Source organism: Poeciliopsis prolifica, unplaced genomic scaffold, assembly GCF_027474105.1.
Source record: "Poeciliopsis prolifica strain line A6 unplaced genomic scaffold, Auburn_PproV2 SCAFFOLD083, whole genome shotgun sequence".
NCBI classification, from domain to species: domain Eukaryota; kingdom Metazoa; phylum Chordata; class Actinopteri; order Cyprinodontiformes; family Poeciliidae; genus Poeciliopsis; species Poeciliopsis prolifica.
In genome coordinates, this window is record NW_026562458.1 from 272495 (window position 1) to 300182 (window position 27688).

A 27688-nucleotide genomic window follows, 5' to 3' on the forward strand; every position below is an offset into this window, starting at 1 on the left:
TCGAGATTTCATAGTCAAGCATTTTCACTATCTGACTGGATCCTAGAGAGTTTGATTTGCTAGTTAGGCTTCGATAACAAGGTCAGGAAAAAGTTTTAATTAAGAAAAAAAAATAGCAAATAGAACCGAAGTAGCTCAGTCATGCTAGCTTGACTATGAAAACTGTAACATGTAGATGTGCTGTGGGATTCGGTGAGTTTCAATTCAGTAAAAAAATTTAAATGAAGGCGACCAAAACATGTTTACATTAGCTAATCTAATGTTTTATAAAAAATGTTTTAAAATCTAACTATATGCAAACAAATCAGATTCCAGTTGGACTGATTTTATATTTAAAGATGTAAAATAATTAACATTTCAATTTTGTTAAATTTCTATTTTTTACTTATTTGTCTTTTTGTGTCTGTCAGACCTGCAGACATTCACAGATCAACAGAGTCAAACCGGTTCAACGACAACCGACCGACACCGTGTCCACAAGGTGAGACATCCAACCAAACATCCAACCAGACATCCAACCAAACATCCAACCATCCAACCAGACATCCAACCATCCAACCAGACATCCAACCAAACATCCAACCATCCAACCAGACATCCAACCAAACATCCAACCAGACATCCAACCATCCAACCAAACATCCAACCATCCAACCAAACATCCAACCAAACATCCAACCATCCAACCAGACATCCAACCAAACATCCAACCATCCAACCAGACATCCAACCAAACATCCAACCATCCAACCAGACATCCAACCATCCAACCAGACATCCAACCAAACATCCAACCATCCAACCAGACATCCAACCAAACATCCAACCAGACATCCAACCATCCAACCAAACATCCAACCATCCAACCAAACATCCAACCAAACATCCAACCATCCAACCAGACATCCAACCAAACATCCAACCATCCAACCAAACATCCAACCATCCAACCAAACATCCAACCATCCAACCAAACATCCAACCATCCATATTGAAGTTTACATCCAATTGTCTCCATCTTTAATTATAAAAAGTCTTTTAGAAATCTTCAGTCCCAACATTATATTTTGCTGAATCTTCTTTGTTCTCGTTTTAATGTTTTCCTCTGAAGTTTCACTCTTTCTGTCCTCTGGTCTTAGACGTCTCTCACTCCCGTCAGTCGGAGAGAGCGCCAGAGGAAACGGCGAACGTCTCCGGGCCTACAGCAGCTCCACCCTGGCGGCCTCCGTCGGCCTCCCCTCGCCCTTCTCCTCTCCGGGGAACCGGCAGGACGGCGGCGCCGCCGAGTGGACGTCCAGCGAGACGCTGAGCCAGGTCAACCTGGACGCCATCACCTTCCCGGGAATCCCGCAGCCCGGCGACGGAACCGCAGAGGACGGACACCGAGGCAGAACCTCAAGCTTGGAGTTGACTGGAGACATTTTGGCTGAAAATACCAAACCAGTTCCACCAGTTCCATCAGTCACATCAGCAGCGCCACCATGCAGGAAGACCAGTGGCAGCTCCACTTCCTCCCATCAGTCCGTCCATCCACACCTGTCCTCTCTGAGGATCTCTGAATCCAGCCTCTGCGGCTCCTTTGAGCAACAGCCGCCGCAGACGTCAACAGGAAACCTTCAGGAGTTTGACGACGTCTTCCTCACCAACCTCCTCCTCCTCCTCCTGCTCCTCTCACTCCACCCATTAAAGAGACGAACATCATGGAGGACTTCCCTCCTCCTCCTCCACCTCCGGCTGAGATGGAGGCAGATCTTCAGTCGTTACAAAGGTTGGTTTCCAATCCTTCCTGAATCCAGATTTATCATGAAAACGTCAAAGTTCCTGATCATTTCTCTGTTTTCAGCTCTAATCCAGAAACCTTGAGCAACTCGGCTCCCATCTGGACGTCGTCTGCTCAGTCCGCTCCTCCACTAAAGCCGCAGCCGTCCAACGAGGACGTCTCCGTCTTCCAGTACCAGCCGCTTCCCAGGAGGGAGAAGTCACCCGAAGAGCTGAGGGTGGAGGCGCTGACTCAGCAGCTGGTTCGTAGTTCGACTCCACAGGCCAAACAAACTGGATCAGAACAGATAAAATCACCAATAGTTCATCTCTGCACAATCAGCTTCAGAGTTCAGAGTCAGGACTTTAAGACCCAGACACAGTTTGGACCTTTAATGGAACCGATTCCAACTGGAACTCTAACAGTCGCTGTTGGTTTGAGGAGATGAAGAACTTGAAATATTTCTTCTTCTTCTTCTTCCACCACCAGCATTGACAGCTGGTGCAGTTTCTAGGGTTTAAAAGTCTGATCTTGACTCCCTTTAAAGTGACTAATTCAACAAAACTCCAGCTAATTGGCGCTAATCGCCTCAGAGCGAGTGGAAGAGTGATTGTAGTTTAAAGTATAAGTCAGGAGATGGATATGAAACAATTTGGCCCTGAATATGTGACAGAGGAAACGAGTCACTGGATGTAAATCATCTACTTCTGGTGCTCAGGTGTTGCAGGATCCCTCTCTGGCGCCCCTGCTGGACACCTGGGGAGGCGAATGCACCATGAAGCTGATGGAGGAAATCTTTTCAAACGGTGGAGCGCCGGGGAGTTCACCTCCGGGTCAAAGGTAACCTACACTCGCTTGCTTCTGAATATTATCTGAACCATTTCTACAGCTTCAATCTGCATTAATGAATCATTTACTGAGCAATAAAAAATAAATATATATTATATAACTCTAAATTGGTTTATTATTAATACAATTAGCTATTAACTGCAATGTTTTTCCTGGAGGAGATAAAATGGTTTTAAACAGAGGGTTTAAATTTGACTTTCAAAATAAAGCTAGTGTGTATACCTCAAATAAGAGTTTAAACATTTAAAATTAAAAAATTTTGCTGTAACTTTCAAAATAAAGTTAATGTAAATAATTTTTAAAAATTAACTTAAAGATTTTCAACTGAAGTTTTAAACCGGAATTTCAAAGTAAAGTTAATATTGCATTTCAAATTAAGAGTGTAAATATTTTAAAGAGAGGTTTTAATTTGGATTTTAACATAGTTAATGTGCGTTCCTCAAATATAAACGTAAATATTTAAAAGAGAAGTTTTAAATTAGATTTTCAAAATAAAGTTAACTTAAACATATTCATCTGAAGTTTTAAAATAAAGCTAAAATTACACTTTAAACTAAAAACTGTTTGATAATCTTCAAAATAAAAGATGAAACAGTGAAATAGACGTTTCAACTTTCAAAATAAAACTAATAACCACACTTTAAACTAAGAGTTAAAATATGTAAACTGAAGTTTTACTTCAAGTAAAGGTTAAAAAAAGTCTTAAACGAGTTAAAGAAATGGTTTAACTCAGACTTTCAAAATAAAACTAGCTGTTCCTGAGAGTTTAGTTCTGATCTAATTTAGTCGGGTTTTGGAAAAAGGAAACATTTATCTCCAAACTGCCGACAGTTTCTGGTCCTATCAGCTGGTGAAGAAGTGGAAGGAGAACAACATGGCCGCCTGAAGAGTCTGAGACGTGAAGTTTGTTTTTAATTTTAAAAAGTTTGTTTGTAATGAACTCGGTGTTCAGAGAAGGAATGTCACATTTCATTTACTGCTTCCCAATCAGAGGTTGAAGGAGATGAAACCTTCTTCTCTCGTTGTAAGTGCAGCGTGAGGATACAGCGACGACGCTCCGCAGGCGGCCTGGTGACCTGGAGGTCACCGCCTGTTTGTCTTGGCTTGTCTGAGGCGGCATCAGCAGGAAAGACCAGGATAACCTGATTATCGTTTCCCAGCAGCTCAATATCCTCCTTAAAACCAAACTCAGAGTTTCCTTCAACATTTTCAGGCTCGGTGACGCAGATAACCCCAGATCAGAGCTAAAAAACTCAGTTTGTCTCTTTAACAGCGAGTTCAACCGGAGGGCTGGTCAACACTGACACCTAGTGGCACACAGGAGAACTGCACAGATCTGATCCATATTAATATTATATTGTAAATAAACAAATAAATGCATCCATAGTTATGTAATCAGCAATTAAATATAAAAACAGCAGTGAGAACATTACTTTATGAGATATTTCTTTGGTTTTTGAATAAAAAACACTTTGTTTTGTATTAAAATATTTTTTTGAATAATCAATTATTTATTAGATAGATTTTAATTAATTTCTTTAATTTCAGGTTATATTTAATTTTTCATTTTATTTTCTGTCTTCAGGGGTAAAAATCTTTCATTTTTTGTCAAATAAAATATCTATAACTTTAGCAGAAAAGAACCTGCAGTTGTGTGGAAACAGAAAATCTAAATTACTTTTGTTCTTATGTATAAACTGAGATCATTTTGTGGGTTATTGACGCGTTTATTTCTCCTCTGCAGGATGCAGGTCGGTGTCGGTGATCAGAGTTCGGCCCAAACGAAGGAGACGGACGTCGATGACGACGAGAGCGACGTCAACGCCAGGAAGGTAAACGCCTCGCTGTCCAGCAACAGCAACTAAAAACATCAAATAATCCTCTGGAAAAGTTTCTTCGTAAAGTTATTTTAATTTATCAACAGGAAAACTCAGCTGTTAATTAAACTCTCAATGCTGCCCATACAGGGCAGCATTGAGATGATTTTAGGCCCAAAATGGAAGAATTAACATAAATATTTACACAAAAATATCAAAATATTGCTCAGAAATATAGAGATACAATCCTCAGCACACAATTTAAACACCAAGAGCTGAACAAACCACAGGGTGCACTTACTTTTCCCGAGAGTTTTTATTTAAAACGATGTGATGTTTGTCCTCCTGTCCACCAGGGGGAGCTGTGTGAGGCCCTGCGGCGCTGCGTGGCGGCGATGCGGCGGGAGAAGGCAGCTCTGGCGGAGGAGCAGCGGCGCCACCAGGCTGCGGGCGCCGGCATGGAGGCGCTGATCCAGCAGCAGCTGAAAGCCAATGAGAAGGAGAAATACAGCAGGTTCACAGGTAGGCAACAAGCAGGGACAGGTCAAAGGTCAGAGCGGGTCCAGTCATCAGCTGATCATCGCCGTTGTCTGCAGGAGACCTGGAGAGGATCGTCAACCTGCTGCTGTCTCTGTGCAGCCGCCTGACCCGGGTGGACAAGTCTCTGCTTTCCCTGGACAGAGACGGAGGTTTGACTGAAGACGCTGCTGAGGAGAGGGTGAGACGTACGGCAAGCTGTCCACGCATGTAATGTGTGGCCGGCCGGTCCACAGCTCAAAGACATGAGCTAACAGATACTTCTCTGCTCCTCCTCCTCAGGACTCCCTTCATCACAAGCGTTCGCTGCTCCTGCGTCAAACCGAAGACGCGCGGGACCTGAAGGAGAACCTGGACCGGCGGCAGCGCGTCGTCACCGCCATCCTGACCGGCTACCTCACCGAAGAACAACTCCACGACTACCGCCGCTTCGTCAGCGCCAAACCTCGCTCCTGATTCGCCAGCGCCAGCTCGATGACCTCATCCGGCAGCGGGAGGAGCAGCTGGCGCGACTCGCCGAGAGCCTGCCGCCAAGCCTGCCGCTAAGCCCCGCCCACTCCATCAGGTCCACCGCTGTGACATCACTGTGATGTAACAAGATAGATCCACACGTCCATATCTAGTTTTTTATCCGACTGTCCTTAAACAACCCAAATGGTGCTTTCAGGGACCTGAACAGGTCCGTTCGTTCTTAGGACCGACAAAACAAGGTCCAAAGACAGAACAGAGTCGTCTGCAAAGAATCGAACCTTCAGCCACGTTTTCCAGCAAAGGCGTCCGTAAAACCGCGCTCTGCTCCCGCACAGGTAAGCCAGCCTCCAGGAAAACGGACCGCCCCGAAACCCGAAGGACTCACATGTTTCACCTTAACGCACATTGAGGAGCGTCTGACATCAGCACCGTAACGCCGCCGCCGCTCTTTCTGAACGCAGCTCATTGCACTTTGTAGCAGTCGGACCACTGTTTCCAGTTCCCAACGGCTTCATGGCTGAACGCTCGCAAACCGGCCGGAAAACCCGCCGGAAAACCGGCCGGAAAACCGGGAAGAGACAAAACTCCCAGCTTTTTAACCTTCACCGTCTCACACTGGCATGTTTTAAATGTTTTATCATCACCTGTAAGCAAATTCTGGTCCGTTCTGAAGTAAATAAAACAAGAGGAATTATAAAATGGTTCCCAAAGATATTTAATTTTATACAACAGGAAACCTGGACACAGAAGTTCCTTCACCTCCAAGAGGATTTTTTCCACAATCTGGAAAATCTCAGAAAACCAGCAGGAGGCGCAAACTGACTTGTTGAAACTCCTCCGTTTCCTCCAGCTGTGAAATGAGTTCAGAAACACGACTCTTATTAATCTCCGCCTGAAGTTTTGTTCAATAAAAGCACTTTTTCAGCTCATCTGTTTATGTTTCATTTACTTTTCGGTTATAAAATCACAATTTTTACCCTGATTACAAATGAAAGCTCTGCCTGCACAACGGGACAAATTTGAATCATTTTTGATTGGCCGCAGAAAATCAACCCAAGGGCCACAAACGGCCCCGGGACCACAGTTTGGACACCCGGGCTCAAACAGTATGATCTGAAACATAATCTGATCTTTATTGAAATGTTGTCTGAAGTAAGTGATGTAGATTTTTATAAAAATCATAAAATGGTGAGTTTGGATCCAGCAGAGCCACGAAACCTAAATTTAAAACTCCAAACAAACTGAAAATTAAAGGTTGTCATAAAATCTCCTGAACTTTGACCTTCAGCAGCTTCTGCTGGGTCAATGTGTCCATTTTGTTTCTGCTGTTTAATGTTGGAGATGTGAGGCTTTAAAGAAGGAAAATGTTGAAATGTTTCAGGTTTCTTTGTTCTGATTGAACAGAAACCAGAGAAAATACTTCAGTTTTGATGCATTCAGTGTTTCTGTGGACATGAAGTTTTTACTATGAACGCAGTTTAAATGAAAACTGAAACGTCTGAATATTTTAGACTCCAGGGTGAAAATTATTCAGTGAAGTTTGAAAAAAACTCAAGTTTGATTTTGGAAAAACATGAGAGCTTCACTGATGTCGGGCAACGTCAACATTCTGTGTGAAAAATTCTGACTTTAAACAGTTTCTTGTAAAACATGAATCAAATATGATTTTTCTTTTATTTTGAAAGGAACATGATATTTCACAACTTAAATATTAAATACAAATGTATATTTTATGACTGAAACTAATCCATGTATCTAATAGATTACTGATATAAACAGTGTTATTTCACAAGCTGATGATGAAGTTAGTGTGTAAATAATATTCACGTTGTGGCACTGTCAGCACTCCATAGAAATCAGAACAGAAACAAACTTTAATGTGGCAGAAGAAAAAAATGAGCTTTGAATTGATCCATTTTCTGATCAATTTAATATTGATCAAATGTTTCTTTTTCTTAATAAAATCCTGTGTTTGATCAACCAGGTGAGTCTGCTGGACATCCGGGTCACCTGCTGGAACGCAGCAGGTGAGTTTGTGGTTAAATTCCTGCGGTGGGCGGGGCTTAGACCGCTGACAGAAACAGCAGCCCGACCTTTGAGCCGAGCAGAACCTGGACGGAACCAGCATGGCTACAGACTTCACTCAGGACGAGGTTCTGGTTTCCTGCAGCGCTGCGGCGGGTCGGCGAAGAACACCGAACTGCTGGCCCACTTTCTGCCCTTCCTTCGGGACAATCCGGACAACGTCGGGAACCGAGACCGCTTCAAGAGTTTCGTCAACTCCGTGGCAACCGTGTCGAAGATCGACGGGGTTTCCACCGTGATCCTCAGGAAGCGGTACCGGGGATATGTGCACGGTTCGGGCAGAGACTCGGCCGAACCGGGTCCGGTCGGAGACGCCGAGCGGAATCCCGCCCTGCCTGCAGCTGGAATCGCAGTGGAGACACAGAGGGAAGACCCGAGTCCAGAACCCGTCCAGGTACGAAACCGGGCCCCAGAACTTTCAGAGATTCCTTATCAGAGCAGAACTCAGGAACCGAACCGGCTGGATTCTGCTCCTGGTCCAGCTGAGAGACATCAGGACTTCATCCCTGAGCCAATCAGATGGCAGGAAATGCCTGAAGAAAGTTTCATTCCACAGCCAATCAGAGGACAGGAAGCCCCCCATCAGAACCGCTGTCCACAGCCAATCAGAGGACAGGACTACCAACCTGTTGGAGGACATGTTTTCACACCCAGACCCACTGGAAGGCAACAAGACACCCCCCATATGCCGTCCAGAAGAATGGACAAACCCCATCAGGGAACCGTTCCTGAGCCCGTCAGAGGACACATCGTCGGCCGTCAGGACCACGCCCCAGACCCCGGTGAAAGGTGGGATCCCCCAAATCAGGGAACCATCTCGGAACCCAATAAAGGATGTATCGTCAGCCGTCAGGACCACGCCCCAGATCCCGTCAGAGGACAGAAGACCTCTCATCAGAACCGCATCGCTGAACCCTTCAGAGGACATGTTGGTAACTATCAGGACCAGTTTCCAGGACCCGTTAGGGGACAGCAGGTCCCTCATCAAAGTCATTTCCCAGCCCCCAACAGAAGATGGGATCCCCCACACCAGGATCCAAGAGGATATGTGATTAGTCGTGTCCCAGAACCCATCAGAGGAAAGAATGTGTTTTATCAGGACCCCAGCAGAGTTCCTCTGAGAGGTTCTCAACCTCCCACATCTCAACCACCGAGAGGACAGCAGAGCTTTTATCAGGCCCCTCAAAATCCAGAACACCTCAGGGGATGGGAGATTCCTCATCAGGATCCATTTCCTGAATATCTCAGTGGACAGCAGGTCCCCCAGAATCTAGAACCATTCAGGGGACAACGGATTCCTTATCAGGTCCTTCAAAATCCAGAACCACTCAGAGGACATTGGATTCCTCATCATGTCCCGCAGATAACAGAACACCGCAGGGGACAGGAGATTTCTTATCAAGACCCTGTCCCAGAAGCCTTCAGAGGTCAGAACGTCTATAATCAAGATCCCATTCCAGAATACCTCAGTGGGCATCAGATTCCCCAAAATATAGAACTTCGCAGGGGACAGCAGGTCCCCCAGAATCCAGAACCTCTCAGGGTACAACGGGCTCCTCAACAGATACCAGAACACCTTGGGGGACGGGACATTTCTTTTGAGGATCCTGTCCCAGAAGCCCAAAACATCTTTTATCAGCATCCCATTCCAGAATATCTCTGTGAACATCAGATCCCCCAGAATCTAGAACCTCTTAGGGGACAGCAAATGTCTTACGACCCTGTTCCAGAACATATCAGAGGACGGGGAATCTATTTTCCAGATTCCAATCCAGATTTACACAGAGGACAGAAGATTCCTTATCAGGATCCAATACCTGAATACCTCAGTGGGCAGCAAATCCCCCAGAATCCAGAGTGTCTTTTGACAGCAGGTCCCCCAGAACCTGAGAGGAACATAGAACCTCTCAGAAGACAGCAGGTCCACCAGAATCCAGAACCTCCTAAGGGACAGCAGGTCCACCAGGGTCAAGAACCTCTTAAGGGACAGCAGGTCCACCAGGGTCAAGAACCTCTTAAGGGACAGCAGGTCCACCAGGGTCAAGAACCTCTTAAGGGACAGTGGAACCCAAAGAGTCCAGATCTACATAGGGTACATGAGAAGAACCCAGAACCTCTCCAGGGACTGCAGGTGCCCCAAAATCTGGAACCTTTCCAGAGACAGCAGGTCCCCCAAAATCTAGAACCTCTTAAGGGACAGCGGGTCCAGAGTCCAGAACTACATAAGGTACATCAGAAAATACCAGAACCTCTTAAAGGACAGCAGGTCCCCCAGAATCTGGAACCTCTTAAAGGACAGCAGGTCCCCCAGAATCTGGAACCTCTTAAAGGACAGCAGGTCCCCCAGAATCTGGAACCTCTCCATGGACAGCAGATTCCCAAAAGTCCAGAACTACGTAGGGAACAGAAAATCTCCTTCCAGGATTTGGTTCCTGAATCCCCCAAAGGACAGCAGAGTCCTCCTCAGGACCCAGAACCCGTTGGAGGACATGAACCCGCTCCTCAGCTCCATCAGGTTCCGGCCCGCCACCTCAGATACAGGCAGAGCTACAGATCAGCCGTTTCTCAGGATGACGACAAAGAAGAGGAGGATGTCCAGATCAGACGTGGCTCAGCAGGAGGTCAGCGGGCCCTGAACGCCCCTCTCAGTGACGTGGCGAGGGCCATGTCTGCCTCCTCACCGAGTGTCATAGACCCCGCGGTTCCTCCCTCCTCTTCCTCAGGGAATAAGGTTCCTCAGATCTACATCCAGAACTCAGACGTTGAACTTCTGGCATCTCGATTCCCCTCAGAGTCCAGGTCCAGACCTGGACCTGGACCTGGACCTGGACCTGTGGATTCCATGAGACGCAGTCTGCCTCTGGAAGCAGAATTCACCATGGAACGCCACCATGACAGACCTGCTGCTCAGACTTCTCAACCAGTCGGGCCCAAACGGAACCAGAGGCTGTCGTCCAGCCAGAGCGACGTCTTCGACCTGCCGTCGGCTGTGAGGTCATCGTCGGCTGTGAGGTCATCGGTCAGCGACTGGCCTCCGTCCGGGTCCTCCAGAACCTTCAGAGCAGGTCCAGCAGAGCCTTCTTCTTCATTTGACTTATTTTAGTTCTGCATGTTACTGTAAAATAATATATATGTGAATACAAACAAAAAACTGCTGTTTCCTATTAGCCACTTTAATTTCAGGATAACAACCATTTTTCAAGATGGCCGCCGTTATTGCCATGACTTGGATGAATGTTATGTGTTTAGCATGGTGTCTGCTAATATTTAAAAATATGTTTAGCAGTTTAGCATTAGCTTCTGCTTGGATTTTTTAATGTGCTTAGCAGTGGAGTGTTAGCTTAATGTTTGGTGATTTAGCATTAGCACAGCTACAATTCTTAAGTTGTGAGCCGAACGTTTTGGTTAGCTGTGCCGACCACTGCCAAAAACTACTGATAAATTATGCATTGTACATATGATTTATATATATATATATATATATATAATTTGAGATTTTAGTTCTGAAATACATTTTCTTTGGCAGCCATCTTTTGTCAGGATGATTTAATGGATGATTTGACACCAGAAACATTCATCGATGGGCAAATTTAGTTCAAAAATAAAGTTTCTTTGACACCATGGTGGCCATTTTGAATTTTTCACTGGCTAATGTTTTTATTCAAACAGTTGAAACGTCTGTGCCGATTTATGCGAAAGGTTTTCCTGACATATTCAGTGATCCGTTGAACTGTTTGTGTCGTCCATGAACAGATGAACCTGCGGCTTCTCTGGAAGTTCTGCAGGAGTCCAACAGAACCAAGCCGGAGCCTCCGGCCCGTCGCTCCAACCTGAAAATGCCGTTCCATCAGTCGATGGGGAATCTCTGCGACGACGAGTCGCCTCCCAATGGAAAGTTGCAGCCGTTCCTGTCCAGCGACCATCTGAATGACAACCAGCAGTTTGCGTCCAGAGGGTCGTCCCTCAATCAGTCCACAGGTCCGAGTTGAGACCCGTCATTGTTGTCTTAAATTTAATGTGTTTGGCAGATTAGCGTTAGCTTCTGCTACTTCTACAATGTGTTTGAGTGGCTAGCTTTATGTTGGGATAGATTTTTTTATGCTTAGCTTTAGCTTCTGCTATAGTTTTAATGTGTTTGGTGCAGGGGTGCCTGGAGGCCCGGTGTCCTGAAACCTTTAGCTGAGCCTCTGCTGCACCACCTGTAGAATAATTGGGTCATTCAGGTTCTGCAGATCAGAGGCAATGAGTCTGTGGCTCATCTAAACCCTGCAGGTCTGTTTGGTTTAGTGAAGCTAAAGTTTCCTGTCTTGTAGATGATCTCTACGATGACATGAAGTCGAGCAGCAGCTCCATCGACTCGCCTCGGGTGAAGCTCCGCTCGCCGGCGGCTCGGCGGATGAGCAGCCGGCTGAGGAACCGGATTTGCCGCAGCTTGGGAACCGACCTGGACCAGGAGGAAGCCGGGGGAGGACCGGAGGACGCCAGACTGGAACGGCTGCACCGGATCTCGTCCTCGCTGAGTCTTCCCCACCACCTGTCCTCCTCGTCGCTGTCGTCTTCCACCACGCCGCCGCGATGCCCCAGCCCCAACGCGTCAGAGGGCGGGAGGAAGGAATCCAGGAAGAGCCTTCACTCCCACAACGCTGGAAAGGTCAGACTAACACTGGATATGCTTTAATCCAAGTCCTGTTCGTTTGCCTGCTTAGTCCAGTTCAGACCCAAAACGCCAACCTCAGTCTGGGTCCAGCTGAAGTGAACCCTGGTTCAGTTTGAAGGCATATGTGAACGCCAAGCGGACCATAGACTGCTCCAAAAGCAGAAAGTGGAGTACAGAGCAGGGCATTCTGGGTTGTATTTACCCTTTATTTTTCCACTTCATATAAAGTTTTCTTGTTGAGTCTTTATGGCTCGTTGCCTTGTTGATGCTAACAGTCTGGATGTGACTGTTGCCAACAGTCTGCGGTTCCTCTGGAGCCCCAGGAGCACCACTGGATGGTGAAGGCAGCGGCGGGTGCCTGGCCCGACATCTACGCTCTGTTCAGGTCCGACTCCTCGCTGCTCAACCGGCAGGACTTCATCTCCGGCTTCACGGTTCTGCACTGGATGGCCAAACATGGCGACCACCGAGTGATCAACACCCTGGGGTGAGTCGACAGGCCGGGACGCCTGCGTCCTGCAGCCGCTTTCAGTTTGACGCTGGAATCTGGCTTGGCTCAGCGTCAGCATGCTAATGCAACGTTAGAAATATTTCCTCAGCCATCGAGCTGCAGCTGTTAGAATCAATTATTCTATAGATTATTTAGATCATTAGAGGGTTTTAAAAATCATTCTGAACATTTTCATTAAATTATCTTTTCATCTCAATTTCAGATTTTCTTTTCTAGCTAATAAATTTTTTTTTAGAGAATTTCAGAGATTGCTCTCAAACTTTCTGTCAAATTTCTGTCAAAAATTTCAAGTAAATTTCCAACTTTTCACGCTGAAAAATTTTAATTTTTTTCCAGAAAATTTTAGAATTTTTCCTGGGAAATATTTACTTTTCAAAGTCAGAAACTTTTTAGTTTTTTCTAGAAAATTTTGGAGATTAATTTGAAAATGCTTTTTTTCCTAGCAGAATAAAAAATTTTCAAAGTGAAACATTTTCTTGTTTTTCCTATAAATGTTTTCTGCTTTCAGGTACGGCGTGCAGCAGAAAGGCCTGAGCTTCGATGTGAACGCCAGGTCGACGGCGGGTCAGACTCCCCTCCACATCGCCGCCATGCACAACCACAAGAACGTCATCCAGCTGCTGGTGAAGAAGTTCAACGCCGACGTGAAGGTGAGGGACACGGCGGGGAAGAAGGCCTGGCAGTACCTGAGCGACCGATCCCCGGACATCCTGCAGCTGCTGGCGGCGCCGCCGAAAGCCGCGCTGACCCGCGGCCCCGAGAACGTCGACCCGGGCCCGAAGCCGCCCAAGCAGAAGCGCCACCTGCGCCACCACTTCTCCTCGGCCTCCTCCGGCCAGAGGCCGCAGACGCTGAGCGCCATGGTGAAGGTCAGCAGGTCGTCGTCCATCGCTGCGCTGCTGAAGCACAAATCGCTGCATCGGTTTTAGCAGAACCAGAACCAGAACCAGAACCGGTTTGCTGAGCCGCCCTGCTGTTACAGACGTGTTCCTGCCTGCCGCCCCGAACGCAGGCAGCCAAACGGGCAACTTTTATTTCCACTGTTTCTTACTGAAGCTAATATTAGCAGTTTAACATCCAGGCTCTAAAAAGCCTGTTGATGTTTGGACTTTATTAAAATTCTTCTCTAATCAATGGAAACATGACAATAAATGACGAAAATCCAATTAAACGTTTGATCCTGATGATTAAACGCAGAAAAAGACATGAAAATGTTTTTGCTATAAAATTATGAACATACATTAAAGAAACATAAAAAATGTTATTGGAGTATTAACATGACATTGATAGCATTTATGCTATTAGCCTCTTAGCTTATGTTTATTAAAGTTAGTTAATGTTTTCCAACATGCTAGATTCAGCTAACATGGCTAAGTCATGAAATTATGTACAAAATAGAAAAAACTAAATCCTATAAATTAAACTTTATAGTTTACTTTAACATAATTAAACTTTAATGTATAATGAAATAAAAATCCCATTAAAGAAACATTTTAAATCATAAACTTTAATGTCACGGTGCCAATGTAAAGGTTTGGGGCCTTTTACTGGATTTCCTATTTTTTCCTTCCACTTAATTTTCCATGCATTCTTAAGCTATCAATGATTTTGTCACAAAACTTGTTTTTTATGCTTTTTTATATTATTGTATTTCCCCTGGAACTGACTAAGTTTTCATTAAATGAATCCAGAATCATCTGGAATATGTTTCTTGAATTCATCTGTCTGTTGATTTGTTTGTCTCGGTCTGGAGGCTCCGCCCCTTCCTAACTGTAACATTTAGTTTCTGCAGCGGCTGAACACAAAGGACGGTTTCACCTTCCATGTTTCGGTCTGATGTGGGAGGAAAATCCGCCCGTCGTCTTGATCTCAGGTTTCAGCTCTGATTTTATACATAAATAATAAAAACATATTTCATGTCCCTTTCAATTCAGAGAGAGAAATTAATATCTGTTGGGTTTTAAAATGGTTTTGTTTATTTTTGAAAAAATCTAAATGTGGCCAAACTTTTACTTATGTGCTTTTATTTTGAAGGAGCGCTTGCTCTATGCTAGTTGCTGGAAGTTATTGAAATGATCTCTCCACATAAAAATATATGTAAACGAGTCAGAAATATGTGAAATTTGTGTAAATTTAATATTTTTGTTGTGGAAACCCAACAGGAAATGATGCGTCTCGATCTGTTGGCATTTCTGCTAAATTGGACAAAACTTTGATTTTTATAAATGAAAAAACTTCCTGATCCTCTGTTTAGTATAAAACTGCAACATCCAGAGAGTTGTAGGTTCAATTCCTGGTCTGCAAATAAAAAGAATATTTATGTTTAATTTGGTATTTCATGGGAGTTTTAATTTAAAACACAAAGTTCATCATAATCAGTCACAATTTGCTGTTTATGTTGAGAAAAACATGATTTCTGCTGAAATATGATGTTTATTGATCAATTTATTTTTACTCCAGGAATGAACCGATTGAGAATTTCAGCCAATATTCAGGATTCTGGCTTTTAGAAACCAGAGAAAATCCATATTATCTTTTGTTTTCTTTGTCACATGGCCAAACAAACCATCTGTCTAAATAATTTATAATAATTAATAAACTTTGATAAAAACATAGCCCCAGTAGCAACTATCAGCCCAATAAAACATTTAATCACAATTTTACTTATTTTTTCCACTAGTGTACCACATTATCGAACAAACTAAATCGAATGTAATTTCAAATAAATATTTGAGTCTGTGTTCATAAAACAGCCTGGCTCTCCAGTTTGCCGTCTCCGCCCCGATGTGTCATCCTGCATGTTGGGTCTGGTACCGACAACCTGTTGGGTTTGGTACCGACAACCTGCCGGCTGTTTGCTCAGAAACCTGTTTGACACCAACATGCGAAACACAAATCAGTCAGAAACGTTTCTGTTTTTAGGTTCAGGCCTGAAGAATCGTGATGTGATTCTGCTGAAATAACTGGTCAGATAGATTCTGTCAAAACAAAACCCAGTTTTTAATCCATCACCAAGAAAAAAACACTTTGAAAATATGAAATTCTTTCTGCAGGATAAACAGACTTCAGATTAGATTTCGACTGGAATGCATGAAGATTTGCAGCTTTTCTGATAAGAGCATCAAATTCCTGGAACAGAAACAGAAAAACAAGGAGGACAGAAACCAAACGGAGGAAAACGACTCTCAGGTTTTACTTTCTGCTGTCAACGAGACTCTGCAAGTCATGGAGAAGCAAAAACAAACTGAAAACTGCAGAAAACATGGAAACTTCTGTGAAATTCAAACAATGAGAAGAATCTCTTAAAAATCTCACTGGGACTGAAAACGTGGGCAGAGAGGAACAAACGCAGCAAGCAGGAAGTTTCTGGTTCCTCCTCCGACTTTAACAACGTTTTAAAACCAGAATGAATCACTGGAGGCTGAAAACGATGAAACAAGCAGCCAAAGTCCAAAACACTAAAGATTATAAAACTGTCCAGTCTTTTCCTTGTCACATTAGCAACCCAAACGGTTCTGGTCGGATTGAACTGGATCTGGATGAAACATAAAAATTTTATTTCTTTTCTGAACCTTGTAGTTCAGTCATTTCATTCATATATTTTCTCTGCGCTGCTGAGATTCTCTGAGTGATGAACCTGTTAGAAAAACCGCAGGCTGAAAGTCTCCGACAAACACCTGAACAAAAACGGCTAAAGATCCGACTGATTTCATCCAAGAGAGGAAAACAGTCACAACATAACATGACGCAAAACACAGTGGGAGGCACAGCTAGCTAGAAGGCTAATAGGCTAGCTGAAAGGCTAAAAGGCTAGCTGAAAGGCTAAGAGGCTAAAAGCCTAACTCAAAGGCTAAATAGCTGGTTGAAAGGCTAAAGGCTAGCTGAAAGGCTATAAGGCTAGCTGAAAGGCTAAAAGGCTAGCTGAAAAGCTAAAAGGCCAGCTGAAAGGCTAAGAGGCTAAAAGTCTAGCTGAAAGGCTAAAGAGCTCACTGAAAGGCTAAAAGCCTAGTTGCGCTATCATAAAGGACTCACCATGAATAAAAGCTTTAAAACGCTAAACAAACATTAGCTTCTGCTAAACACAGCAACATTGTATTTAGCAGAAGCTAAAGTTAAAATGTTACACATTTTAACTTGACATTGTTACACAATGCTAAATGTATAACTAATTCAGCTAATGCTAAATTCAATGTTGGTGTAACATTTCACTATTTAGCATAGGCTAATCCTAAAACTACCCATAACCCTAACACTTTATTTAGCACTAGCTAACACTAAAACGCTACACCAGCTTAGCTTATAAGAGGTTAAAACAAAATTGCTTTACCGCCATGGTATTTAGCAGTAGCTAATGCTAAGCACTTTACCAGCATACTTAGCAGAAACTAGCTAAGGCGCTACACCAACATTTGTTTTCAGTAAATGGAAATGCTACAGGGCTAAACTTAGCCATGTTGGTTTGTCAACATATCATCTTATTACTGCTACATTAACCCAAAGTTGCTTTTCCATTTCTACCTAAATGGTTTGGCATCAGGAAGCGAATTTACTTTGAATAGACCGTTCACCAACGCTTTTAGATTTACAGTTTTTCTAACTCTTATTTTGCAAATCTTGTATTGTACAATAGAAGAGCATGAATATAAATCTTATAATCAAATTATCAACACAAAATTTGAATTTCAATCAACTGAAAGTTTAGAAAACAGAAAATAAATGAGTGTTTTTGAATTTATACTGAAAAATTCAAAGTTATCAAAAATGCTAAAGTGCTAAATAAAAAAATAACCATCAGCAGAAATGTATTTTTGAATCGTTTATCTAGTTTTCTTTCTGCTGCTGTGGAGACACGAAGCTGCAGTTGTGAAAAAATACAATCTTTCAAAATTCAGTTTTTTATACGTTTCTGGGTGAGAAAATGATTTAACTGCAAATAAACATCTTAAGAGTTATTCATTAAACAAAATAATGCTTTCTGGAAAGGGAAAAAGTTTGACTTTACTGAAATACCTTCAGTAAGAAGGTTCAAGACTCAGACTGAGCTGGGCTTTGACTAGGCCAATGGTGAACCTACTGGAGTGTTATGGGTAATTTTTCAGCGTCAGATTAGACGCTCTGGTCCTGCAGCCCCAAGCCATGACACGTCCACCTCCATGCTTCAGGTGGTTGGAACATGCGCCCTCTGGTGGCTGTTTCAGGTGTAACAGCTCCTTCCATTTTAAATGGACCAACATGAAGCTGGACTCTTCCTGTGATTTTGCTCTAACGTTAGCCTGTAATGTTACGTTTGGTCTATTTAGGTCCGAATGAGGCAGCAGGAGAGCAGGACTCTGGTTGTAGGTCTTTATTTAGTGATCAGGGTCCTGAAGCAGCAGCAGCAGCAGCAGCTGCAGCAGCAACAACAGAGCTTTTTACACTGAGGAAAAATCATCTCAACAAAGTTAAAACGGGAGAGAATATCGTCTCTGTGAACGTCTGTCCAGGAGAAACGGACGTCTGTCCAGGAGAAACGGACGTCTGTCCCGGAGAAACGGACGTCTGTCCCGGAGAAACGGACGTCTGTCCCGGAGAAACGGACGTCTGTCCAGGAGAAACGGACGTCTGTCCCGGAGAAACGGACGTCTGTCCCGGAGAAACGGACGTCTGTCCCCGAGAAACGGACGTCTGTCCAGAGGAGCAGCAGCTTCCATGATGACCGGAGAATCGCTGGTCGGGTTTGTTCAGAAAAACCAAACGGCCTCAAAGCAACGAAACGTTTCTCATGCATTCGCTTCAAGGTGACAAACCGAAGAAACAAAACCGGCTTTTGGCAGCTGGAAGCTTTTTAAATGTAACATGAAGAAATGGCACCGAGTTTCTCTGAGTCGTCGCATTTTAGGAACCACAGAAAGGAGGAAACATGCAGACAGGAAAACTGGATCAGGTGAAAGCTTCAGCGACGCGTTCAGGTGTTTCAGGAAGTTTCATGTTTAAATATTTTTTGTGTGAAACAGAATAATTACATCAGAAGCAGATTTTTTTTTTTACGTTTTGGATGTTTAGTTTTTTTTTTGCTCTGTTTTCCAGCTGCAGGGGCTGATGGGAGCTGCGCTCAGTTCCAGCTGAACGGATCCGGTTCCCGTTTCTACGAGGCGCCGACCGGCTGCAGAGGAGGGCAGGGGGAGGAGCCGCCGCCGTAAGCCCCGCCCCCGCTGCGGGCGGCGCCCCCTCGTGGACGGCGGCGGTGACGTCTTCGTTGTAGAGGCGCTTGATGCCGTCGTAGAAATCGTCCACGTCCATCTGCTCCACCTGGAGGCGGGCGGAGGTCAGTGAGGCTCTGATGCTGCGGCGCGTTTTAACCGCAGTGAAACGTTTGTGCTGCCATCATTTTACAGATGTTTCCAGAGGTCAAAGGTCAACCAGTCCACATTTACAAATCTAATTAATTATTGCTCATTAAGTGTCCATTATTTGTGCAGCAACATTTTTTATTTTTTCAGATAAAAAAGAATCCAGGTCAGCAGGGATTATCGATGCAGATTAACTTAAATTATTTTTTTAGCTTTTTAGCATCTTCAGAATGACAGCAGCACAAACGGAACATTTTGCAGCACAAACGGAACATTTTGCAGCACAACAGTTTGAAGGAGAGTGGATCTTTATCGTGGCGGCGGTCGCGGCTCCACGCCTCACCTTGCGCTTGGTGGAGGCCTTGCAGCGCAGCGTCACTTTCTGCAGCTGCTTCAGGTGTTTTGGCGAAGGGGGCGGAGCTTTGCTCTCCTCTCCGGCCGCCGCCGCCGCCGCCGTCGGGTCGGGTTGGTCCCTGGACGTCTCCATGGTCCCTGGATCAGAGCAGACCAGAAGAACCACATTCACTCCCTCCTTTCACCGCATCATGTAAAGAATCAGAGCTGAAATGATTTATTGTGGCCATAAAAGACACAAAAGAGTCAAAATAATCAGTTAATCTGTTAATAAACTAAATAATAGATTAGACCAAATATTTAGTTCATCGTCTGAATAAATATTTGTATTTTTCCAGACATCGTGCTACTTGTGGCTGTAAGCCAGTTTTCCTGGCTGGTTCTGGCGGTTCCTCTGGACCCGGCCGTTCTGGAGGGAACCTACCCGGCGGGCGGCGGGTCGGGGCGGCGAGCTGCAGGGGGTGGAAGATGTAAACGGTGTTGGGAGGCAGGGAAGCTCTGGGGGTGGACAGGCTGCGTGACACCAGCTCTCTGCTGCGGATCAGCGCCGAGCTGTCCGTCTGAGGAAGAGGAGCGGAGAGGAAGAGTTACACCTGGTCACCACGGTGATACAGGCGGTGACGACGGCTCTGATTGGAGGATTCAGACTGAGATGGGAATGATTTAGTCAGGCACATTGAGAGGCAGCTAAACAGATGAAACTGATAGAGGAGAAGATGGAGGGAGGGAGAGAGAGACAGAGAGAGAGAGAGAGAAAGAAAGAAAGAGAGACAGAAGCAAAGAGAGAAAGAGAGAGACAGAGAGAGAGAAAAAGAGAGAGAGAGAGAGAGAGAGAGAAAGAGAGAGAGAAGCAAAGAGAGAAAGAGAGAGACAGAAAGAGAGAGAGAGAGAAAGAGAGAGAAAGAGAGAGAGAGACAGAGAGAGACAGAGAGAGACAGAGAGAGAGAGAGAGAGACAGAGAGAGACAGAGAGAGACAGAGAGACAGAGAGAGAGACAGAGAGAGAAAAAGAGACAGAGAGAGAGAGAGAGAGACAGAGAGAGAGAATAGTAGAGGACAAGTGAAGAAAGAGATTTATTAACATATATTTAACATTTTAGGGAATAAAATCTTTTTTTACTTATTTCCTCCAAATTAATCCAAACATCTGAAATTAATCTCCATCGTTTCTGGTTCAGAACCTGGGACCGGGTTCTGGTTCTGGTTGAGTCCATTTATCTTCCATGTGAAACCTGATAAAGGTTTAACCTTGACCTTTCAGCCTGTCCTGTCTGGACTCACCTGAGCCTTCCTCAGCAGGTTGATGGTGAGCGGCAGCCAATCAGAACAGCAGGTCTCCAGCTCCAGGCTGATGAGGGCCAGGGCCAGCATGGATCCCCTCAGCTGCAGATCAGATCACAGCCAGTCAGAAACCAGCCGCACAAACAGGAAGCGGCGGCGCGGCGCGGCGGCGGCGGCCCACCTGCATGAGGGCGTGGTCAGCCAGGCAGGCGTAGAGGCGGCGGGTGAGGAGGCCGAGGTGCTGGGAGCGGTTCAACCCGACGGAGTCCAGGAAGCGGAGCGAGACGACGTCGCCATCGCGTGGAACTGAGGCACAAATCACAGCTGTTCACACTTCCTGCCACCAGGTGGCACTGCTGAGCCGATTCAGAAACGACTCCATCGATCAAAACGAGGATCAATGTCTGTCATCTACTTTAATCTATGACATATAAACTGAATAATTTGAGTCACAACAACTTTAACTTCCCTTCAATAAACTATTTTTGATTTTCAGAGACTGAAAAAACTTTTAGTTTAAAGAAACCAAAGGATGAAATTTATTCTAGTGATCAATTATTCAGACGATTAATCAGTGATTAACTGAATAATCAGTTATTCAGACGTAAACAAAGATTTTTTTCATTTAACTGCTCAAGTATTTTTATGCAATATGATAAAAAATAAATTAAATTCATTTTTACATTTTGCTGCCTGAACTGCAACAATATTGATTTAGTGAACAGATTAATCAAAATGAAATGGATTCATTTCTATCTAATTAGAATTTAGATAACAAGATGTGATTAACGAGAACAACTAAAACTGAATCGCAATTTAATCTTTTTATGAATCGTTACTGAAATCAGATTTCAAACATTTTTCTGCTTTTAATGTTAAGAAAAGTCAGATTTAATTTTCCTCTGCATCAATAAGATTAGTAACGATAATCAATTAACCGTTTTAGCTCTAAGTGTGTGTGTGTGTGTGTGTGTGTGTGAGACGCGTACGATGTGCAGGAAGTCCAGCGCGGTGGCGGTGTGCAGGTCCCAGTCCAGTTTGTCCAGGATGAGTCTCTCCATCCTCAGGATCTCTGACGGAGAGCAGCCGCAGTTACTGCAGGCAACCAGCTCCTTCAGAGAGGGAACACACTGACACACACAGACACACACACACACACACACACACACACACACACACACACACACACACACACACACACACACACACACACACACACACACACACACACACACACACACACACACACACACGGTGAGCCTCTCCCTGAGGGTCCTGCGGCGGCGCTGGCTCAAGGCGGCGTTTACCTCGTCCTCCTCGCAGGTCTTGGCAGCCAGGAAGAAGCAGGCGACGGCGATGCAGCGCAGGTACTTTGGACGGGCCTGAGAACAAATAATCAATCGATTAATCGATGAAAACACATGAAACCAGCCCTGGTAAAATCAGAATTGTCAGTTGTTATGTATTCAGAGTTTAATGTTTCATAACATGGAAAAGTTTCTGCTTTAAACATCCAGTTTGTTTTCTTTCACTGAGTCAACAGAAAAGTTGAGTGGAAGGAAAAAAGTTTAGATTTTGTGCTGAATTGCTAAAACAGATTAGTTATGGGTGATATTGTTTTGATTAGACGTTGATGCCTGTGTCAGGTGGCAGAACCAGAACCAGAACCAGGTTGTTGTCTCGGTACCTTGATGGGAGCCAGGAAGCGGTCCAGGATGCTAACGGCTAACACCAGGGTCTCCGGGTAGAGCTGCAGCCGGCCGTGGAGCTCCGTCAGCCAGCGCACCGCCTCGTCCCGCTGCGCCGGCGAGACGTCTGCATCCTGACAGCGGGAAAACGGGTCACCATCACAACGGCCACTTCAATCGCTTTGAAACTACTTTACAGGAAGTGCGATTAGAGTTATTAAAGTATTTTTATGGTAAAACCAGAAATTTAACAAAACAAAATGATTTCAACATTTGGCTTAACATATAATATAAAGCAAATTAAAAGTTAACAGTAAATGTTCAAAATTAAATAAATGTTCTCTTCAGGTTTTCTGACATTTTGCAAATGGAAATAATTGGACTAAATTTACTGAACAATAAAAGTTTAGATTTAACTTAAAAAGAATAAAGTTTTATTGTTTAACAGATGTATAAAAATGTCTGATTTCAACTGTAAGTAACGTTTTTAATCAAATGTTAGATAAGATCTTTTAGTCTGAATAAGAAGCTCTTTCCAAACCTTAAAAACTCAATTCAAGGATTTTCAAGAACTTGTAAGGATTTCAAGCACCAGGAAGAAGCCTCTCTGTGGGGTCATAAGGTCAAATGAAGCTTCGCTTTCTTTATTAATGGATGTAAACAAAGTGAAGCGAAGAGCGAGATCTGGAAAAACACGGGTGTTCAAAGTGTGGCTCAGGGGCCATTTGTGGTACCTTGAAATGATTTTGTTCGGCCGTTGAGTCACAAATCAAAAAATGTTAAAAATTTGGCCAAAAAAACAGTTGAGAACGAAAAAGTTAGAAAATGTTACACTGAAGGCCTTTTATGTTAGTATCTTTCAAGGATATTCAGATTGTATTTTTATTTTTGAGCACCAAACAAACCACCGGGAAAGAAGTTTGAATTTAGTGACTGTGTTTTGCACCAGCAGCTGAATTAAGGCGTGTCCAGGATCTGACAACACGTCTCAAACAAACGGGTGACGAAGCGCCGACAGGGTGAGACCAGCTGATTGTTCTGCAACACACACACACACACACACACACACACACACACACACACACACACACACACACACACACACACACACACACACACACACACACCCTGTCAGCTGGTTGGTTCTGACTCAGTCTTTCTGCTGCTTCCTGAATGTGTGTCACACAGCAGGTTTTATTTGTGTCTTTTGTGAAACGCTGAGTCGAAACGCCACCCAGACTCACGTGACCGGAGCAACCGAACAATTTGTCAACAGTTTAACAATCGTTTCGCAACATTAACCTCACGCTTTGGAAACACGTCACTCAAGGAGACGCGAGGAAACAAAATAAAACACATTTTTAAGGATAAAATTCTCTGTGGTTGGTTGGTCATTTATAAACCGGTGAATGAATAGATGGTATTTATGGCATTTAATAATTAGAAACTGGGTTGGAATGTTGGTTTGTTTTGCTTTCGATTCCTAAACCAAATCTATTTAAAAGAAACAGCAGCTATTGACTGGACCGAGCTGCACAAACAGAATGACTAAAACTCAAGTCGAAATAAAATACAAGAAAACATGACAGACAGAAGAAAAATAAAATGATTCCCTCTCACCTCTCCTCCATTTCTGGATCCAAATAAATTAACAAATTCATTATGTCTGTTAATTATTAAACTCCAGGGAAACATTTTAACACATTAATTTTAATTAATTAACACATTAAAAATTTAACACAAATAATTTAATTTTCTTTTGTATTTTGTAAATGTTTTGGGCGGAACATTTGTATTTGCGCGTTTCTGGTACGCCCGTAAATCTGACGCACAGGCGACGTCCGCTAACAGCTTCGCTCTGTCCGCTGGGTTTTAATTTCTGCTTCTGAAAATGATCTGATTGGTCGCCAGAAAAGACTTCTGGTGTGTTCCAAGTTCTGCTAAAAGGAGTTAGCCTATCAGCGAAGCTATGCTAGCCCAAAATAGCATATCAATGCTAAAGATGTAGCAGCTAACTCTAATGTTAGCTGCTACATCTTATAGCAGTGTTATCTAATACATCTAATGCAGCAGTGTTATTCAGAACCTGGAGGTTTGGTGCCTCTGCAAAAGTTAATAAAGTTAAATTTATGAACACAAAACTGACTGCTGCTCCAACATGGCCGCCGCTGTCTGCATTTCTCCTTCAGTCAAAAACAACAAACAGAAACTTTGACCAAAGTCGACTTTGACCTGCATATGGATGTATCTGCATGTATATGAGAGAGAGAGTCAACGCCTCCCACTTTTTGCCGTTTCATAACTGAAAGGGAAGAAAAAGCAGAAATGAGTTTGTTTTTGACGTCGTTCAGGTTTTCCCCTAAAAACCAACTGAAATCAGTGACGTAAAAATCCAGAATGAAGCCAGAAACATCCAGTTTCCACAGTGGGAAATCTCTGACGGCGGATTTCCCCCAGTCAGAAACCAAATTTAAAATAAATTCAGTTTTTGAAATAAACAAACTGTTAGGAATATTTTTACTGCACTGTACTTTGGGTACTTTTATTATGAAGTATTTCTGCTCTTACTGGAGCAAAATTTCTGGATTTTCTTCCCAATAAATGAAAAATAACACACACACTGAAATAACTTCAAGTGTTAAAGTTATTGCCTTATTTATTGTTATTTTTATAAATTATTGTCATTTTGGTCCTTAAAATAGTCACATTTCTACTTAACTTTATATTTTGGTTCATCTGATGATGTAATTTTTAAATATTTGATCAGTTATTCAGTAATAGAATCGCTGTTTTACAAATACTTCTTTACTTGAGTAATTTCTTATTAAAAATATAGTGAAGTCCTGCTATTGTTACTTCAACAGTTTTTGTGTTAAAACACCTGAAAGAAGAAAACTAACTTACAAGCAACTTTCCAGCAAGAAATAAAGTCAATAATTCCTAAATATTAATGACGAAATCAGATTATTTCACTAATAATGTGGTAACAATGTCTTGTTTTTAAATAAAACAAGCTCAGATTTCTTGCTGAAAACTAACTTGTAAGTTAGTTTTGCCTTATTTCTGGAGACATTTGCTCTAGAAACGTGTTGGGAGTTTCTGCAGTGGCGCCGTCCTGACCTGGGAGGTGGGCTTCTTGGCCACGTAGCTTTTCCACGTCTGGGCTTCCCTAGAGGCGGCCTTCTCCAGGAGAAAAGACAGCCTCTGGCGTCCCCAGGGTTGGGCGAACTTCATTCTGGCCTCCCCGGGTCGAGCCGACCTCCCCACTGGATACAGCTACCTGCGCACACACACACACACACACACACACACACACACACACACACACACACACACACACACACACACACACCATGACGACACACAGATCAGCTTCACGTAAACACAACGTGTGTTTTTATGCTTATGCGTTCAAAACGCCTGGGTGGACCTAGCCCCGCCTTCTAAACCCAGCTCCTTCAGACTAGCCAGAAGCAATTAGCAAAAACCTGCTGAGCTCATTATAGGAGCTGCTTCTCAGAGCGACAGTGGTAAAAGACGCTTTGTCAAAGGGTTAATAAAGGCGGAGTTTCAGAGAGAGCAGGAGTTTCTTAAAGAGACAGAAGCCCAGTTTTAAGGCGTTACATTACTAATTAAATATATTTTAAGTCATACTTGTTACACGTAGCACTTTTAAAACCATCAAAGGTAACAGTTAGCTCATTGTGTATAAAATGACACTACATAATACCACATTAATTTTGTAAAATTGCCAATCTGCCAATATTTACATGTGAAGCCAATCGATCTTCCTCCATAAAAGTCTAAAATCAGACACTGTCCCCATTTGCTCTTAATGGTTTCTGTCCAAATAGGAATTGCCAAGTCAGGATCTTTAAAGATTGATGATCAGACAGAAAATTGTAATCAGTGCACCTTTAAATCAAACTTGAAAATGTAAGGCTATGCTTTTGTAACTCAAAAATTAGTTTTTACTGGCAAACATATCAAATTTTATGATAATCTGGACCTAAATATCTAATAAAAGTAATATATTAACCAGCAAAATGGGGTAAAACATTAATTATGAAAGATTTCTGAAGTTGTAGGGCAAAATCTAAAACGTTTAAATATTGAATTTCTGAGATTTTTAAATTTTTTCTTCCACATTTCAATGTAAGAAATTCAGCTTTGAAAATCCGACACGTTTCAACATCTGACACTATCGCAGCTGAACAAAATATGGTAATTTGTAAAATTATTGTTCAAATTTTGCTATCAAAACTTAAATTTACCTGCTGCTGTTTTAACTAACATTTGCATAAAGACACGGATCAATACTTTAAATCAGTTTTTGCTGACATGCAGCTGAAAAATGTTAATTATTGCAAAAAACATCTAAGCTCAGTCAGACTGGATAGAAAGCTCTATTTTCAGAATTTAGATCTCGACTTTGACTAGACCATCCCAAGACTTGATCTAAGTCATCCTATAGTATCTTTGGATCGATAATTTGTCAATAGGATTGGATTTTGTTCATAAAAATGATTTTAGTAGCTAATTTTACACAGAGCTGCAGAAACAACCGGGGCTGCTGACAGGTTGGAAAACACCTGGAGGGGGGCAGAAATGAGGGGAATTCCAGATCTCAGTCTGCAGGTGCATCTGAAAATGAAACAGACTACTTTCTGGAACGCAGCTAATTTCACAGCGCAGCTAGCAGCTCATCACGGACACAAAGAGCAGATTTAAGGTTTAAATATGTACTGGAAACTGGACTCAGAGCTTCCCGTTTGGGTGAAATAAAAGCGATTAGTTTCTGTATTGCCATAATAAACACTAACAACAACACAGGGACATTTAAATGCCTGAGTCAACGCCAGGAAGTAGACGGAGCCCGTCTTACCTCCCCTGCGAAGCGGAGAAAACCACAGTTGGGTTTCATCCGGTCCTCTCGATCCAAGCAGGAAGAAAGACGGGTGGAATCGAGGACCGTGCTGCGGTTTAATCGTCCATTGTGAGTTTTGAGGGTAGAGGGGTTGATATATAAATATATAAAAAAAATAAGAACGGAATATAGACGGGATACGTCTACTTCCGAGGAGGGGACTGGGAGGAGAGAGGTGGAGCGGATGAAACCCCGCCCACCTCCGGCCGGAGCTAACGCGAGAAACAATCGCACCTTGTGTTTTGCAGTTTATTGTTATGCAACGATTCCACTGTAAATAAGGCGTTTCATTTGTACAAACAAGGATTTTACCTTCTGCTTCACGCTAACAGCGAACTGACACTAAATATAGACTTAGAGGAGATAAAAAGAACAAATATGTACATAAATGTACGCAGGTTAGTATGATGGAAAAGTACTTTTT

General features: G+C 43.4%; 3 protein-coding genes across 3 annotated transcripts in view; 2 read left to right on the plus strand and 1 right to left on the minus strand.

Moving 5' to 3' along the window:
• The window catches only part of LOC129353094 (protein Shroom3-like), a 36850-nt gene extending 30608 nt beyond the window's left edge, over window positions 1-6242 (plus strand). Inside the window, 11 exon segments of the mRNA XM_055022291.1 lie at window positions 411-500; window positions 1151-1178; window positions 1180-1642; window positions 1645-1768; window positions 1844-2021; window positions 2478-2599; window positions 4353-4440; window positions 4782-4947; window positions 5022-5143; window positions 5245-5407; window positions 5410-6242. Of these exon segments, the coding sequence (XP_054878266.1) occupies window positions 411-500; window positions 1151-1178; window positions 1180-1642; window positions 1645-1768; window positions 1844-2021; window positions 2478-2599; window positions 4353-4440; window positions 4782-4947; window positions 5022-5143; window positions 5245-5407; window positions 5410-5552 (1687 nt within the window). The 3' untranslated portion in view covers window positions 5553-6242.
• Window positions 5947-14952, plus strand: LOC129353062 (uncharacterized). Its single transcript, XM_055022266.1, has 6 exons — window positions 5947-6051; window positions 7418-10583; window positions 11272-11496; window positions 11832-12169; window positions 12475-12662; window positions 13195-14952. The coding sequence occupies exons 1-6, from the start codon at window positions 5947-5949 to the stop codon at window positions 13613-13615; spliced, it is 4443 nt and encodes a 1480-aa protein (XP_054878241.1). The 3' UTR covers window positions 13616-14952.
• A 3752-nt stretch (window positions 14953-18704) lies between these two features.
• Window positions 18705-27454, minus strand: LOC129353077 (cyclin-I-like). Its single transcript, XM_055022277.1, is given in 12 exon segments — window positions 18705-18894; window positions 18897-18974; window positions 19359-19507; window positions 19794-19929; window positions 20650-20751; window positions 20831-20928; window positions 20931-20955; window positions 21639-21779; window positions 21957-22031; window positions 22337-22471; window positions 25458-25617; window positions 27223-27454. Coding segments are annotated over 11 exon segments (1137 nt in total). The 5' UTR covers window positions 25572-25617; window positions 27223-27454; the 3' UTR covers window positions 18705-18810.
• Between the last annotated feature and the right edge of the window lie 234 nt (window positions 27455-27688).